This window comes from Ornithorhynchus anatinus, chromosome 1 (assembly GCF_004115215.2).
Source record: "Ornithorhynchus anatinus isolate Pmale09 chromosome 1, mOrnAna1.pri.v4, whole genome shotgun sequence".
Classification (NCBI taxonomy): Eukaryota; Metazoa; Chordata; class Mammalia; order Monotremata; family Ornithorhynchidae; genus Ornithorhynchus; species Ornithorhynchus anatinus.
Window position 1 is genome coordinate 54,365,100 of NC_041728.1, and position 17,885 is coordinate 54,382,984.

General features: G+C 44.9%; 1 protein-coding gene across 4 annotated transcripts in view; it reads right to left on the reverse strand.

The window, feature by feature from the left end:
• ASB2 (ankyrin repeat and SOCS box containing 2) overlaps nt 1-16,778 on the reverse strand; it is a 46,667-nt gene extending 29,889 nt beyond the window's left edge. The window contains exons 1-3 of one of the 4 annotated variants that reach the window (XM_029071563.2): nt 16,475-16,778; nt 4,873-5,125; nt 1,462-1,566 (exon numbers count right to left, since the gene is read on the reverse strand). In XM_029071563.2, coding sequence (XP_028927396.1) covers nt 1,462-1,566; nt 4,873-5,114 — 347 coding nt within the window. In that variant the 5' untranslated portion in view covers nt 5,115-5,125; nt 16,475-16,778. Of the gene's footprint in view, nt 1-1,461; nt 3,020-4,872; nt 5,126-15,449; nt 15,647-16,474 lie in introns of those variants that run through there. The other 3 variants (XM_039911893.1, XM_029071577.2, XM_029071559.1) reach the window with 3 other exon arrangements.
• Between the last annotated feature and the right edge of the window lie 1,107 nt (nt 16,779-17,885).

A 17,885-nucleotide genomic window follows, 5' to 3' on the forward strand; every position in this document is an offset into this window, starting at 1 on the left:
CTACCCCTCAACCCTAAAAGGGGGCTAAAAGGCTCCCTTGATTTTTTTTTTCTCTATCAGAACGTCTTTGGGAGAGAGTTGGAAAGCAGAAATTCGCCCCCAAAAAGCAGAATAAGGCAGTTCTCACTGTCTCTCCAGTCCTCCCAGAAGCAGAAGGCAGCTGAATTCTCACAGGAAAGTTGCATCCTAGCCCCTGTCTCACCAATGCCCCAAATTCAAACATGGGAGTCCCAAATTCAAACATGGGAGTCCCCAAGATTCTGAATTCATGAGCCTTTTCCATATGGGCTCCTGGATTCCTCAGAGCTTGTGGGAGAATCAGAATGTTCAAGTCTTTCATCTCAGCTCACCCGCTGGATCAGAGGTTGGAGAGGAAAAGAGGGGAGAATGCAAGAAGCTAAAACTCCCTTCCAGATCTCCCTTGCCCTTCCACCTAGGGCATCTTTTCTGCTTCTCTCCCTTCCAACTCTCATCCTAGAGACTGAATTCAGATTGGGTTTGGGCTCTGATTGTTCCCTGTAGCCTTCAGGCTAGAAATGTAGGGGTGGGGAATGTACCAGATTTCCGTTTTAAGCTTAATGAACATTTTGCCACAGGAAAACCAAATCACCCTCTAAGGTAATGCTTCTCCTCTCTGGAGGTTCACAACTCATCATGAAAAAGAAACACTTGAAAAAAAAACACAGAAAGAATAGATGGCAGTGTTTCAGGATTCATTCAGAAGAAATAGTATCAGAGAGTTCCAGAAATTGAAAGTGAAAGCTCAGTGACAATCGCCTTACTGTCTGATGAGTTCAACCTTGCTCAAATGTGACAATCAACAGGTGGATTTCTTTCTAAAGGATGGACATCAGTCGGTATCTCTACACTCTAGGTAGGAACTAAAAATTCAGAGTCCAAAGCCCTCAGGTTGGTTTTTGATGTATGCACCAGAGGGAATTCTGAGTCCATAGCTGTGCCTTAAATCTTGGGTCTTAATCAATCAACCTGTTCCTGAATCAGGAAATTTATTCCAAAACAAGGCTGTCAGGTAAAGCCGCTCCAATCTAGTTGTTCATCTTGATTGTCTGTCCCTTGATGTATAGTTCATTTGTTTTCCAGCATTGGGTTTGCTCCTTAATGCTGCCAGAGTTAAAAATAGCCAGGCCCTGATTCAGTTACAGTTCTGACAAGGGAATTAGACCACGAATGTGCTGTACAAGCAAAGAGCGTCCCGCCTTCCCCCTCCGGGCATTCACCGACTCCTGACTGTGGAGAAGCAGGACTAGTCCAGTCCCAGAGGACTTGAGGGTTCATCGGGAGGGGGATCGCAACATTTAAAAGCCCTGATCTTCTACCTGGTCCCCAGGATCCCACCCTGCTCCGGCCCCCCGCGGACCTCCAGCTGATCTGTGCAGCGAGTGCCCACACAGACCACAGGGTGGCTCCGAGGCTGAGAGAAGGGGAAAGAGAGTCACTTACACAGGTTGGGTGTTGTTGAACAAGCTGCCGTTGTATCTCTGCCTGACCCCTTGGAACAACCCTGCGGTGGAAGGCTGAGATTGGTTCCCGGGAGGTGCTGCTGACCTGGAGGGGCGATGGCATGCGTGGAACAAGGAGAAATACTCAGAGTAAGAGAAGCGGGTCATGTTCGGGGCCCCTTGAAGGCAGGGGCAGAGAGAATGAGAGACCCAGAAAGAGAGAGAGAGAGAGACAGAGAGAGAGAGAGAGAGAGACAGAGTTCGACACTGGGGCTTTGAACAAAAGCAGATGGCCACAGCTCGCTCGGTGCTGGACTCAGCTGTTCTCAGCTCCAGATTATTTTTGGCCCTCAGAGGAAGCATCAGGGGATTTGAATGACCATATAAGACAACAATGAGGTTAACCCCGCCAGACAACCACAAGGAAGGCAGATATGAAGCTAGATGACATTCTTCACCTAAAGGGAAAGAAAGATGTGAGAAGTCAGCCAGTGAGCCTGGGACCTGAAATAGAACCCCAGCTCCAAGGCACCGACCGGGCCAACCCCGAACTGGGTTTGGGCTGAGTGGGAAAGAGATCCACCGGAAGTATCATTTTCCCAAATCTTGAACTTTCTCAATCTTCTCAGCATAATTGTCCTCGCCTCTCTTGTGGTGGTACACTCATGCTGGTTGCGAGCAATTGTGCCTAGACATCATTATGGGTCTGGCCTCTACCTGCTGATCCGGGTCCCGCACTCAACCCGATGCCATCCACCAAGTGATTACAAGTCCTAACGCTGGGCCTCGGTCTCAGACCTCAACCAGGCCCTGGGCACTGTGTTGAGAGTTTGGTTTCACCAAGGGAAAGCTGGAGTGAGAGGCTTGGTGGGCACCCGGCTTCTCCAATGACACTGGCAATGATGGCAGTATAAGACAATGTTGGCACCTAAGCCGGGATTGTGACGGAGGGGAGAGTGCCCTGGAAGAGGAAAGTCAGCTTGGTCGTGGTCCGCTGAGGTAAAAAACTGATGCTTCTTCACATTAGCCAGGCCCAGTGGCAAGAGATTGTTTAACTTGAGTGAAGATTCGCTCTGGTGTGTGTGTGCGTGTGTGTGTGTATATGCGTGCACCCATGCACATCAAAAATAATTTTAGCTTCTTTGGCTCACCAGATTCCATAGGCCTGAATATCATATTTTTCTCCATCATAAAGAGTTTTGCTGGCCCAAGTCCCAGATCATCCTAAATAAGGATCATGGCTATAGTGCTCTATTATATAAATTAAACATCTGCTAATTAAGCATCAAAAGTATTTGTGAATCCCATGTCTCAAACACATGCATATATGCAGATCCACCAGGAAATTTAGCAAAAGGTTGAAAGGAATTGGGATGAGCTGAAGAAAAGCAAGCAGCAGGCAAGCAAGAAATATAATAAAAGGCTGTATGACCACTATCCTATTATCCACCTTTTATAGACTGTTGGTGCTTACTGCAGAAAGAAGGCTCTGTACTTACTAGGATACCCTTAATAGGGAAAGACCTGAGAAACAGCATAGCCTAGTGGAAAGTTCATGGGCCTGGGAGTCAGAGGACATGGGTTCTATTCCCAGTTCTGCCACTTTCAATCATTCATTCATTTATTTATTCATTCATTCAATCATATTTATTGAGTACATACTGTGTGCAGAGTACTGTACTAAGTGCTTAGAAGAGTACAGTATCGCAATAAACAGACACATTCCCTCACCACAACAAGCTTACAGTCAGTTGATGTACATATCAGTGGGTACACGTGTGGATTGACGGGGGGACAAAGGGAGCAAGTCAGGCTGGTGCAGAAAGGAGTGAGAGAAGAGGGAAGGGGGGGCCTAGCCTCTTGTAGGAGATGTGCCTCAGTAAGGCTTTGAAGCAGGAGAGAGTGACTGTCACATATGAGAAGGGAGAGCATTTCAGGCCAGAGGCAGGATGTGGGCAAGAGTTCAGCAGTGAACTAGATGAGATCGAGGTACAGTGAGAAGGTTCGCAGTAGAGTAGTGAAGTTTATGGGCTGGGTTGTAGAAGGAGAGTAGCGGGCTGAGGTATTCATTCATTCAATAGTATTTATTGAGCGCTTAATATGTGCAGAGCACTGTACTAAGCACTTGGAATGGACAATTCGATGACAGATAAGAGGGGGGCAGGTGATTGAGTGCTTTAAAGCCAATGGTGGGGAGTTTTTGTTTGATGCAGAGGTGGATGGGCAGCCACTGGAGTTTTTTGAGGAGTGGGAAACATGTCCTCAACGTTTTTGTAGAAAAATGATCCAGGCAGCAGAGTGAAGTAGAGACTAGAGTGGGGAGAGACAAGAGGCTGGGAGGTCAGAAAGGAGGCTGATGCAGTAATCCAGTCAGGATAGTACAAGTGATTGTATTAACATGGTAGGAGTCTGGATGGAGGGGAAAGAGCAGATTTTAGTGATGTTGTGAAGGTGGGACAGATAGTGATGGATTGAATATGTGGGTTGAATGAGAGAGAGGGGTCGAAGATAACGCCAATGCTTGTGAGACAGGAAGGATGGTGGTGCCTTCTACATTGATGGGAAAGTGAGGGGGATGACAGGTTTTGAGTGCCATGTCACCTTGGACAAGTCACTTGACTTCTCTGTGCCTCATTTACCTTATTTGTAAAATGGGAATTGAGACTGAGAGTCCCATGTGGGGCGTGGACTCTGTCCAACATGATTAGCTTGTACAGTGCTTAATACAGTTCCCGACACATAGTAATTGCTTAACAAATACCATTAAAAAATGCGTAGCCTCAAACAGCAAACTGTCAATATTAATGATGATGTATTTGTATTAATGTCCGTCTCCCCGCCTCTAGACTGTGAGCTCATTTGGGGCAAGGTTTGTCTCTTTATTATTGTATTGTACTTTCCCAAACGCTTAGTACAGTGCTCTGCACACAGTAAGTGCTTAATAAATATGATAGAAGGAATGAATGAATAGTGAAGACTAGAGTATCCACTTTGTGGATTGTCCTCTCAGTGTTTTTATGACTCCCTACCCACTAGGAACCTGTTTCCTTTTGGATCTTTTGCCACGAAGCACCTACAGTTTTCATCAGAAGCACCACTCTCTCTACCTTCCCGTGTTGCTTAGGTGGATTATCTGGGCCACTTTTTTTAAATCCTCCTTGAATCTGGATCATTTAATATGCTCTCTCACCCCCTCCTCCCCCCATCCCTATATCTGTGGAACCTCTTCTTGTGTGTGGGTTGATGTAGACATAAATAGATATGCAGTTTAGAGTTTCTGTGGTCGGGACTTCTTTCTCTCTTTGCTCACTGGGTAAGATCTTTCTGCAGGCCCTTTCCACAAGACTTCTTCTGTTTAAAGCCTCTCTCTCTCTCTCTCCCTCTCTTTCTCCCCACCCCTCTCCCGACTCACCGGGTCCAAGGATAAAAATGAGCTGGTGGTCTGTTTGATCGATTGGATACAGCTGTTTCCCCAGGGGCCGTCACCTGGGATTTCTGGTAGCCGGCAGAAGCCTGCTGACCTGGGGAGCCCTCAGTCAGACTCTGCTCGATGGCCATTTGGATAAGTTCATCTTCACTCATGCTGCTGTACAGGCTGTACTCCTCATGGCCAATGGCCTTCTGGGCACGTGGTGGGGTAACCGCCGTAGCCATGCTTCCCCTTCCTAAGAGAACAGGATGAGAAAGAGTTAGTGGGGGTTAGAATAATAATAATGTTGGTATTTGTTAAGCGCTTACTATGTGTAGAGCACTGTTCTAAGTGCTGGGGGAGATACAGGGTCATCAGGTTGTCCCACGTGAGGCTCACAATTAATCCCCATTTGACAGATGAGGTCACTGAGGCACAGAGAAGTGAAGTGACTTGCCCAGAGTCACACAGCTGACAAGTGGCCGAGCCGGGAGTCGAACCCATGACCTCTGACACCGAAGCACATGCTGCTTCCCTAAATAGTTTTGAAGGTGCTGGAGTCACATTAAAGAGCCTTGAGCCCCAGGGCCTACTCAGTCATTCGTATTTATTGAGCATTTATTGTGTGCAAAACACTGTATTAAGTGCTTGAGAGAGTACAATATAAAAATAAACAGACACATTCCCTGCCCACAGCGAGCTTTCAGTCTAGAGGCATAGCTGCAACACAGTTCGAAGATTAACTAATGGCAGGATTTCATCCAAAGGGAAAGCAACAGCTTCCTTTAGTGATCCATAAAGTCAATATTTAGTAATTCATAAAATCATGTTTGGAGTGTGTTTGTCCTACAAAAATGTCTCAAAAGGAAACTGGCCATGGTGGTGTTTGACATATCTCTTCAGGGAAAAGAAGCCAAAGTAAGTGAGGCTAATGTGCTGTGATTTACCTGCAGCAAAGCAGCATGGTTAAAAGGAGGTTGGGGACAAATAGTGGGAGCAGATTCGGGGGGCTCAGTTTAGCATTCCTGGGCCTGTTGAGGGATCTTGTAGCTACCCCAGCACTTAGTACCCTGCTTGGTGCTTAATAAGCACTTAAAAAATACCACAGTAATAATACCTATTGCAGTATATCTCATGGCAATGTACTTTTTGCTTCAGAACAGTGAAATGCTTTGTGAAAATTAGACAGTCAATCATATTTATTAAACACTTACAGCGTGCAGAGCACTGTACTAAGCATTTGGGAGATTACAACATAACAGAGTTGGTAGATACGTTCCCTGCCTGCAACAAGGTTACAGCCTAGAGATTAATAATAATAATAATAATAGTCATGGTATTTGTTAAACGCTTATTATGTGCCAAGCACTGTTCTAAGCGCTGGGATAGTCACAAGGTAATCAGGTTGTCCCATGTGGGGCTCACAGTCCTCGCCATTTTACAGGTAAGGTAACTGCGGTACGGAGAAGTTAGGTAGCTTGCCAAAGTCACACAGCAGACCAGTGGCAGAGCCAGGATTAGAACTCACGTCTTCTGACTCCCAAGCCTGTGCCCTTTCCACTAAACCGTGCCTTCTCACCAGAACCACGGAGGTAGAATCCAACCCTCCACAACCCTCCGCTCTGGCCTCCATCTTTTTCTCTGGGCCCAGGTGTCTGATGGGAAGCACATGCATATGTGTGTACACATGTGTGTGTTTGTGGGTAGATGGGCTGGGAAGCCTATGTGGTGAGGATGTTGGAGCACAAAAATCCCTGCCCCCACCTCCTCCCTTCACTGGTAACCCTGTCTCCCCATCTCTCAACTACATTGTCGGCCATCCACAGCCTAGTTAGTACCTCCCCTAGTTCATACCGATGAGACTTGGCTTCCTTTGGCACTTGCTCTCCAATCTCCAACAACAGGTAAATAGATAGTTGGAGAATCGGGGACCTGGAGGTCAAGAGAGATCATATAATCCAGCCTCTGCCTCCGGGCAAATGAATGCCTAGAGCAGGTGGATGTCTGTTTATTTTTATAGTTCTCCAGGGATAGACTCCACCACCCCTCCTGGCCAGCCATCCTATCCAACCATGTATTTTCTCCCCTCAACAGTTAAGAAGTTCTTCCTTACAAACAGCCAAAATCCCTTCCACTCTATTTGAAATCCACTTCTTCTTGGACATGAAAGGCAACCGAGCAGCGCAGTGCTTGGCCTGTTGGAACTGCTTAACAAATGCCACAATTATTCATGATTATGAAAACCCTTCTTGGACTTTTAAAACCATTATTAAGTCATCCTTTTAGTCTTCTCTTCAAGCTCAACAACCCCCGTTCTTCCAACCTTTCCTCACACTGTTGGATAAATGAGGTCATAGAAAGGTGAAACTATTTTCCCCCGGCCTAGGAGAGCCACTGCCAAAGCCAGAAAAAGACCGTAAGTGACTTCTTATCACTTCAGCAATCATCACAGATAATAATGTTGGTATTTGTTAAGCGCTTACTATGTGCCAAGCACTGTTCTAAGCGCTGGGGTAGACACAGGGGAATCAGCTTGTCCCACGTGGGCTCACAGTCTTACTCCACATTTTACAGATGAGGTAACTGAGGCACAGAGAAGTTAAGTGACTTGTCCAAAGTCACACAGCTGACAAGTGGCCGAGCCGGGATTCGAACCCATGAACTCCGACTCCAAAGCCCATGCTCTTTCCACGGAGCTATGCTGCTTCTCTTATGTCACCTCTATCTCTCTTCACTTCTTTCTCTCTCTCCCGCTCAGTATCTTAATTCCTTATCTTGAGAAATCTGTGGCCTTGGCTGAAGGCACCTCACCAGGACATTACAGAACTCCACTTTTTTTTTTTTTGGTTGGGGTGGGGAGTGTACATCACTTATGATCATATTAAGGTGAATGACAAATATTTCTCAGTCGATCAGTCGTTCAACAGATCCTCTATCTGCCAAATAAATATCACTGGGAAAGAGAAAGGCACAAGTTGTGTTTTTAAAAATGCATCTTCACAGATGGGATGAGTTTTAGATTGGAACACTTCTTCTTTGCCCAACTAAACAAAGCTAAGGACCTTCTTGCTGAGAAAGTGTGAGTGGCATCATGGGGGGTGGAGGTTGGTGGGTGAGAACTAGCTGCCCCTGAATAGCTTTCTCTCTGGCTGCTTCTTTTGAAATAGTCTGCTTGTGGAGGGACCCCTGCTTTCTCTCCCTCCTTTCTTCCCTTCCTCCCTCCCTCCCTCTCTTCCAGTCAGAAAAGCATTCTGCTGCCAGTGTGAAGTACTTAGCAGCACGGACTGGGCTTTGGCAAGCTGGTAACTGCACATAAGAACTCCATTAAAGCCATGGGAAAGCACATTCCTGACCACAAAAGGACTGACCACACATTCTCAGGCCTGTCCTTTGCCTTTCCTCTTCCTACCTGTGACAGGGTAAAGACATCCCAGAAAGAAGTGGACTGGTTGCTTTCATGTCAAGAAAGAGGGGTGGTGATGCTTGAGTTTTGTGGCAGGTCTGGAGGGGCAAGGTGGGGTGGGGGGAGGGCTCCTATTGCTTTCTCAACAATAATGTTGGTATTTGTTAAGCGCTTACTACGTGCAGAGCACTGTTCTAAGCACTGGGGTAGACACAGGGGAATCAAGTTGTCCCACGTGAGGCTCACAGTCTTAATCCCCATTTTACAGATGAGGAAACTGAAGCACAGAGAAGTGAAGTGACTTGCCTGCAGTCACACAGCTGACAAGTGGCAGAGCCGTAATTCAAACCCATGGCCTCTGACTCCCAAGCCCGGGCTCTTTCCACTGAGCTATGCTGCTTCTCTAATGACCCTCTCAATGACCCTCTGGACTGTAAGCTTATCTTCTAGACTGTAACCATGTTGTGGGCAGGGAACAGGTCTACGAACTCGCTTGTACTGTACTCTCCCAACCGTTTAGTTCAGAGCTCTGCACACAATAAGCACTAAATAAATACCATTGATTGATTGATTGACCAGATCCCATTTTCTTCCCAGCTGGATCTAAGCTCCTGTAAGAACCCGCCACATCAGAACCCTCCTTTTCTTAGGAAACCTGGATAGCAGTGGTCTAATCTGACTGGAACATCATGCACTTGTGGAACACACTCTCCAAGGCTGTTCAGTGGCACCAGATTTGGGGTAGAGGATGTGCACACCTTACGATAAAACAGCCAACTTCGGGATTGGTTAAAAATTAAGGGGAAGTAACCATTTGAGGGGAACAGGAGGGATATTACTAGCACAGGTTAATAACTGTAAAAAGTCTAAATGCACAGGCAAATTTTGATAAGCTAATCCCATTAATACGAGTTATCGTGGACTAATCCCCAGAGCAAGGCTCACTGCCAGTGGAAACACTGCCAGATGTGATCATATTTTCCCTGGCACTTGGAACTGTGTGTCTGGTTTTTTGTTGTTTTTTTAGACTCGCCCTCCATGCCCGGTTGAGACCAAAGCACGTTCAAGTGCCAGCAATCAAGCCATAGTCAGTGACATCGCATTCTGCTCCTGGGCTTCCCTAGAAAAGAATCACATTAGGGGGAGTTGGGGACGTGGATCTGATCAGTGACTGCTGACTGATCATGGAGTGATCTCAGATGGGAAATGCCGCACAGCGCTGGTTGAAACCGAGGACTCGGGCTGGAGAGGAAAATGAGAGACTCCGGGAGTCCTGTGGGGTGTTTTAAAGACTGGTAAATGATTTGTGAGCTGCTGTTCCAGAATGTGTTCTCTCTCCTCAGCCAGTTCACTCTCATGGAGGGAATGAGGGGGTGAGGTGATGCTCAGAGGTTACATTAGATGAGAGCTCACGGGATCAAAGGTGCATCTTTTTTTGTTGGAATTGAGGGAAGGGGTTGAGGAATGTCTCCTCAGAACACTGGCTGCTGCTTGCCTGAAAGCATAGGTGTTTTTGATTATTAAATGTGAGTGTGAATTTTGTTCAACTTCACTAAGATGGTCTAGGTCCTTATTTTTTGACTGTTCCAACCAGCTGTGATTTTTTAGTCATATTGGTGGTCAAAAAATGAAAAGATTTTCAGCACTCTCTGATTATCTAAGGATGATGACAGGGAGAGTCACTGAAATGAAACCCTGGCAGAACTCTGATTCAAGCTTTTGAAAAGTGAACAATGCATGGGGGGGCGGGGGGGAGAGAGAGAGAGATATTGCACTGGATTGTTTGGATTTCATTTTCTCTACTCAAACAGGCGAGTTCGGGAGAAATCAGATCAACTCTTTCACCTGTTGCAGTTCCCATTGCAGAACTGCATTTAGAAGGTGAATGATGACAGTTGGATAATGGCATCAGTCAATCAGTGGCATTTATTGAGTGCTTACTGTGTGCAGAAAACTGGACTCAATGCTTGGGAAAGTACAATACAGCAGATTTGGTAAACTCATTCCCTGCCCACAGCAGCTTACAGTCTAGAGGATGGATTTTGATTTCCACAGACCTCTTTTCACTGTCCTTCACCTTGGACAATCCATAAATGCTATTTCCTAGGCTTATTTAGCATCTAGTACTGCACTAAGCCGTGGGGATAGTACAACAGAAGCAGAATGAATGTTCCTCTCCCACAAGGAACTCGGTTAAGCCTTTAATATATGGGTTAGAGAACCTCAGGGACAAATGATTGGGGGGTAAACTGACTGGCAAACAGATTCCCTTCATCCAACTGCTAAAGAAGCAGTGTGGCTCAGTGGAAAGAGCATGGGTTTGGGAGTCAGAGGTCACGGGTTCTAATCCCGGCTCCACCGCTAGTCAGTTGTGTGACCTTGGGCAAGTCACTTAACTTCTCTGTGCCTCAGTTACCTCATCTTTCAAATGGGGATTAAAAAACTGTGAGCCCCACATGGGACAACCTGATCACCTTGTATCCCCCAGCACTTAGAACAGTGCTTTGTACATAGTAAGCGCTTAACAAATACCACAATTTATTTTTTATTTTATTACCGAGTGATGGCCATGGCTCCCAGATATCTCTGGGAGGCTCAAGTGAAGATCGCAAGTTACTTCAGCACTTAGTATAGTGCCTGGAACATAGAAAGTGCTTAACAAGTGCCATAAAAGAAAGAAAGAAAGAAATGGAGGACATTTTTGTGTTAAACAACGGAGGAAGTAAAGGAGACCCAAAAATCTGAAGCAAATGTTAGGTAGAGGAGGTATGAGCTCTAATACAATGTCTGAATATAATGCGTGCTTAGGATGTGGTCAGGTGATAGTTGTGCTAATTACAGTATTTGTTAAGTGCTTACTATGTGCCAAGCACTTTACTAAACGCTGGGGTAGATCAAGTTATTCAGGTGAGACACAATCCCTATTCCATTCAGGGTTCATATTCTAATTATGAGGGAGAACAGGTATTGAATCCCCATTTTACGGATGTGGGAACTGGGGCTCAGGGAAGTTAAGTAACTTGCCCTAGTTCACACAAGAGGCAAATGGCAGAGCCAGGATTAGAACCCAAGTCAGAGGCCCATGCTCCTTCCACTAGGCCAGTACTTAGTGCAGGGCCAGGCACATAGTAAGCGCTTAAATACCACTAAAAAAAAAAGACTAACCCGCTTGACCACATCAAGCCCTAATCACAGATAAAGCTCTAATCATCTTTTGCTCTAATCATCTTTATCAGAGATAGGCTGTCTCAACCATAGGCTTTCCCTGTTCTAAGCTCTTTGGAAGTGGGAGTTTCCAAAACATGACCAGATACACAGAATCTCTTTCTCTTTCTGTTTTCTCATACTATTTAATCTCTTTGGGTTCAAACATGACTTAGCTCCTGATAAGGTATTTAAACCTTTACCCTGAGTGAGCACTGTCCGGACCAATCCCAGAGAACAGGAGTTTGATGTGTTTAAATGCAGCTCCCAGACCTTTATTACTGGCGGGTGGCTCCCTCAGGACTTGGGATAGTGTCTCTTGGAAACTCCACTCCTTGGTTTCTGATTGGTTCATCGTGTGCTGAGAAAAGGACACTACCTCCAGCTGTCTGTAGAAACAGCTGGCTTTTACAGAACAAACTCTATGTGGTCCCTGACATCAACACACATGTTGATAAGACTTAGCTGGGGGAGGGATGGGAAAAGGAGCCATGTTGGTAAACCGAAGGTGACAAAAAATTAAACAGTGGTCAGCTCGTTCTCAATTCCAAGTTCAACAAGATAGGCTTTCATGGCCCTCAGTGAGTTTTTCAGAAGCAAATCTGGTTATTGATCAGCTTGAAAATGAAAGCCAAGATAACACGCCTAGACAACTCAAATCAGAGGTCAGTCATCTGTAGCGACTGTGCAATAATCACTGGAGAAGTACCATTCACTGGTACGTGAAGCGATATTGGCCCTGATTTACTCAGCCCCTCCTGGTGCAGAGTACTGTGTTAAATATTTGGGGAACCTAATTAATTAATACAAAAATCAATATTTTACCCAGTGCTCAGTACAGTAAGCACTCAACAAATACCATCAATTGATTGATATTGAGTACTAACTGTGCAGAGCACTGTAGTAAGTGTTTGGTAGAGTACAAAATTACAGAGTTAATAGACATGGTTCCTGCCTACCTACAAAGGAAGTAGAGATTCCATTTCTGCCATTAAGGAGCCCCATAATTTTCTTCAGTGGTACAACCTGTGTTCTAATGATCAGCCTCACTACAAGTGCAGGCCTCATTTCCTAGAGTGTCACCTAGATGACACTCTGCCTAAAATCAGCTAGACTAGACTCATTCATTTCACTCTGCCCTTGTGGGCAGGAATCTTGTCTACCAACTCTATTGTAGCATACTCTCAAATGTTTATTATGGTACTCTAATAAAAATAATAATAATAACTGGTATTTGTTAAGGACTTACTGTATGTCAGGCACTGTACTAAGTGCTGGGTTGAATGCAAGCATATTGGGTTGGACTCAGTACCTGTTCCACATGGGGCTCACAGACTTGATCTCCATTTCACAGATGAGGAAACTGAGACACAGAGAGGTGAAGTGACTGGCCCAAGGTCACATAGCGGGCAAGTGGTGGATCTGGGATTAGAACCCACAACCTTCTGATTTGCAGGTACATGCTCTATTCACTATGTTATGCTGTTTCCTACAATAAGCACTCGATAAATGCCATTGATCGTTTGATAGGCTTGGCCAATTCAAAGGGGCTGAAAATAGCTTGAGAGAGGCTGTTTCTTGAGATATTCTTGGTGAGAACAAGAAATTTATGGGAGAGCACTGCCCCGGGAGAATCAATCACTCAATCACTCAATGATATTTATTAAGCACTTACTATGGACAGACCACTATACTAAATACTTGAGAGAGTACAATATAACAGAATAAGTGGACATGTTCCTTGCCCATAATGAGTTTACAGTCTAGAGGGAGAAATTCTCATACATTTCCCCCCAGACCTCGATTGCCCACAATGAGCCACACATGCAGAGCCCTATGTTGTGGCTGGAAGGCTCTCTATGTTGGTCCAGGGGTCAGATGGGGCCTGTGATTTTAGGAAGCATAAGCAATGGTCCATGAATCTGATCGTTCCTGCTTGACTGGCTTTGGCTCAGTAGAAACCCATTCATGGGGAAGGGAGTACTGACAGTTGATCTTTCTTCTCCAGGAGCTAGAAGCAGATCTTTGTTTCCCCAGATGTGAATGGTGGAAGGTCCCAGATGGACTGGATCTCAGCCTGAGTTCAAGGGGAGGCAAATCACCTTTTGCTACTCTTTGAGCGGAGGATAATTGTGGGATAGCTCAGGGACTCAGACTGGGGAAGCTCTTCATAATAATAATGTTGGCATTTGTTAAGCATTTACTATATGCAAAGCACTGTTCTAAGCCCTGGGGAGGATACAAGGTGATCCCCAGCCCGTGCTCTTTCCACGGAGCCATGCTGCTTCTCTAAAATTTGGTATTTGTTAAGTGCTTACTATGTGCAGAGCACTGTTCTAAGCACTGGGGTAGATACAGGATAATCAGGTTGTCCCACATGAGGCTCACAGTCTTAATCCCCATTTTACAGATGAGGGAAGTGAGGCCCAGAGAAGTGAAGTGACTTGCCCCAGGTTACACAGCTAAGGGGCAGAGCAGGGATTCGAACCCATGACCTCTGACTCCCAAGCCCCAGGCTCTTTCCACCGAACCACGCTGCTTCTCTATGAGAGATGGCTTTAGCAACAGTCAGTGAGCAAGGTGGCATCAAGACCCACTTATTAAAGTCATCATTTAGACTGTGAGCCCATTGTTGGGCAGGGATTATCTCTATCTGTTGCCAAATTGTATATTCCAAACACTTAGTACAGTGCTCTGCACACAGTAAGCGCTCAATAAATACGATCGAAAGAATGATTCAAGAGCAATGTTTAAGGAGTTAGGGGAAGGTGATTGAAAGAGAGTAAGATGGAGGAACTGGAGGAGAAACTAAGTTTTTAAAGATAAAACCAGGGGACTGGTGTGGTGGGGAGAGGGAGACTGCTTGAGGGGAGACAACTGAGGATAAGGCGAAAAGAAATGAAATTAACTAGGAAAAATGTGGGATGGAAGGAAAAAAACACCTCTGGGTAGCGAGGAAGATTAAGAAGTGAGAGCAAGATTAAAGAGAGAACAAGTGAGAAAAACAGAAAAAAGCAATGTGAGACTAGGGCAGTTTTGGATGAAGTAAACCCAAGCTTTAAAAATTTGGAGAAGCATAGGAAGAAAACAATTAGTGTACTAAGAAGTTTGAAAGGAGAGAGAGAAACAATAGGATAAAGGGATAAATGAGCAAGAAACATGGAGAGAGAAGCGATTGAATCTAGTAGGGGAAATGTTTCAGTTTATGGAAACTTTGATGCTAATAAATAAGTGGGCACACATAGCTCATTTTTCTCCTAGGTGTAAATTAAACGTCATCGACCTAATGAGAAATAATAATCACATCGAGGGCAACGAACGCTGAACCTTTTGAAATTTTCCATCGTCACTCATTCTGGGCCCTCGCCTAAAAGCTCAGCGTCCCCGGGTAGGGTGGACTGTTTTCAGGTCACCTAGGTACCCCCCACCCCTGCTGACCTCAGGCTAGTTTTAGTCCTAAAATGTCCTCATAATCTCAATCGGACATGTATACCTGAGCCTGAAATCCCAGTCAGAGGACTGGGGTGTACATCGGACATCTGACCCAGTTTCTTCCTTTGCTTTGCCTTGGTTTGATCACTAGCCAAGCACTGTTGTTATTGCAAGGAGCCCAAAAGGTCATCTGGGATAAAAAAGCTGGGCTTTCACAGTTTAGTAGAATTTGTGCTCCTAGAGGGTAATTCACTCCAACAGCTGTTGTGCCCCCCTTCTTCCCCCCAGCCAGAACACTGTTCATAAACGTTAATTTAGCAAAGCTGACACTTTCAGGTTCAGTAAACACATGGATGGAATTAAGTCTTGCTGGGAGAGAGCATGGAAGCGGGGTCAAGGTTAATGGGGAGGTCTAGAAAAGGGTGAGTGAAAAATGCACTGAATTGCAGACTACCCTGCTCCAAAGGGAGGTCAGGGGAGAATTCGGCCACTAAAGCGTAGATCTGTAACAGCAGGAAAAATCAAAGTATAGCAGGCTTACTTTATAGTTTCTCTCAGCCCTGGGATGAACTTAAGGTTTATGATCAGCCCAGACGTTCTTCTCGTGCTCGCTTACGCTCTGTCGAGTTTCTATGATTTATTTTTTCCCTTAATAAATGATCCACTACTCCACCCCTGGCAAGTTTGCAGTGGTTTCAAACCAAACTGGTGATTTTTAACTAGAGTTAAAAAGTGAGAAATCTCAGAGTGCATGCAGTATAATTTAGCAGCATGACTGTGAACCAGCATAATTCTGCAGTAACAGTTGATGCAAAGCTTGAGAAGTCACAGCATGTTGTTGAAGAAAGCATCTATAGGCTTCTAGAGGAGACTGTGCAAGTAAACACATCCCTGCTAGACCCAGCTGTCAGAACACATCCATTGAGTTTTGAAATGTTTGGCACATCTCATCAGGCTGCCAAGTTATGATCTGCAACAAGTTGTTGATTTCAGAGGCAGTGTGGTTATCAAGCTACAGTTTAACCTAAATCCAACAGTGCTCCCAAATGGAGAGCTGACTTAATCTGCACAACTTCTAAAACTCTGCCATATACCTTGAAGGCATTATGGAAAATATTACCCCCATAACACTCTCTCTCTTTCTCTTTCTCTCTCCCTTGCACACACACACATACACACACACATGCAAAATATCAATTCAGTTATCTACCCTGAATGCCTTCCTCAGAGACAATCCTTTGCCTTGGGCACATGGTACTAAAAACTCCAATATTATCATCATTATTATTGTTATTAATAAATGGTAAGTATTTTTGCATTTCTAGTTTTAAAGATGGACATTTCAAATGTGAGTTCTCCTTAGGCACGGAAAACTGAACTCAATATTCACTGCAACAGATTTCAACGAATCAGAATCCAAAGGAAAGAGCATTTTATATTACAAGGAGAACTAGGACCCAGAGATTAAGACAGATCTCAACTCAATATCTGCATCAGATACATCAAGCAAAGCAGCCTTTGATGAGTGCTGAAAAAGGAAGGTGAAAGCATGCAAAGTTGTATTACCTGCTTGGTTCTGAAACCAGAGAATTATGCAAAAAAAGGAATGTCCTTGATTGTGTCTTAATTCAGAACATCCCCCTAAGTTTTCATCTCTCAGCCTTCCCTGGGTGTCTTGATCTACTGCAGTGCAGCTTTGAAATACTCCTCTTTGAAGCCTGGAGTTTATTTCTGGACCTCCGCATGATCGACGATGACAAGCCAAAATATAAGTTGTTATGAATCTCAAATTTCCTGTTTGAAGATTACACTAAAGAAGCTTTTCTCCACCCTTCAGTTCCTCTTTGTTGCATTAATTTGTAGAACTTCACTTCATCAAGAATCCCGGAGTGAAGCGACACAGAATTGACCTTTCTATGTTACATCATCATTTGTGATCCTGGGCATGTAGGCCATATATGGATATGTTTCTGGAACTCCCCAAAAAAAGAGTTGCTGAAAATATGGCTTTGAAATTGACCACGTTAAGGGGATCACTGTTTTGTTTTGATCTTTTTGGGGGGAGAACTGCCAAGCAGAGATGAGTTTTCTGTTTTAATCAGGTGATTTTGTTGTAAATATCTCTTTAAACTAGAAGAGGAGATCAAAATGGGTGGCAAGAACTGGTATTTGGTATTGTTGGCAGGCAGAGCTACAGTGCTGATAATAATAATAGTAGTAGTTGTAATAATAATAATCACTGTGGTATGTGTGAAGCACTTTGTACCAAGCACTGCACTAATCGCTGGGCTGGATTCAAGGTAATCAGGGTGAACATGTCCCTGTCCCACAAGTAAGGGAATAATTGCAGAAGCGTGGCTCCGTGGAAAGAGCACGGGCTTTGGAGTCAGAGGTCATGGGTTTGAATCCCGGCTCGGCCACTTGTCAGCTGTGTGACTTTGGGCAAGTCACTTGACTTCTCGGTGCCTTAGTTACCTCGTCTGTAAAATGGGGATTAAGACTGTGAGCCCCACGTGGGACAACCTGATTCCCCTGTGTCTACCCCAGCGCTTAGAACAGTGCTCGGCACGTAGTAAGCGCTTAACAAATACCAACATCATTATTATTATTATTATTATATAGGAGAGTCTCTGGGGGTGAACAGGACTTAGGGTAGGGCTGATTAGCAGATGAAGCATCATCAAGAAGTGCAGATCATTGATCAGAGGTCTTCAAAAGGTGGAAATATTTGGAGCATCTTTAATAAAGTTTGCCAGTACCCTGAAGAGCCTAGGTTTCCTAAACTTCTGGTTTAAAACAGAGTCGATCCCAAACAGACTGAAAAGAAGTTGGATCTCTCAGAAGGAGGGAAGTAGTGTGGCTTAGTGGATAGAGCTCGGGCCTGGGAGTCAGAAGGACCTGGTTCTAATCCCAGCTCCGCCGCCTGGGCAAATCACTTAACTTCCGTGGGCCTTAGTTACCTCATCTGTAAAATGGG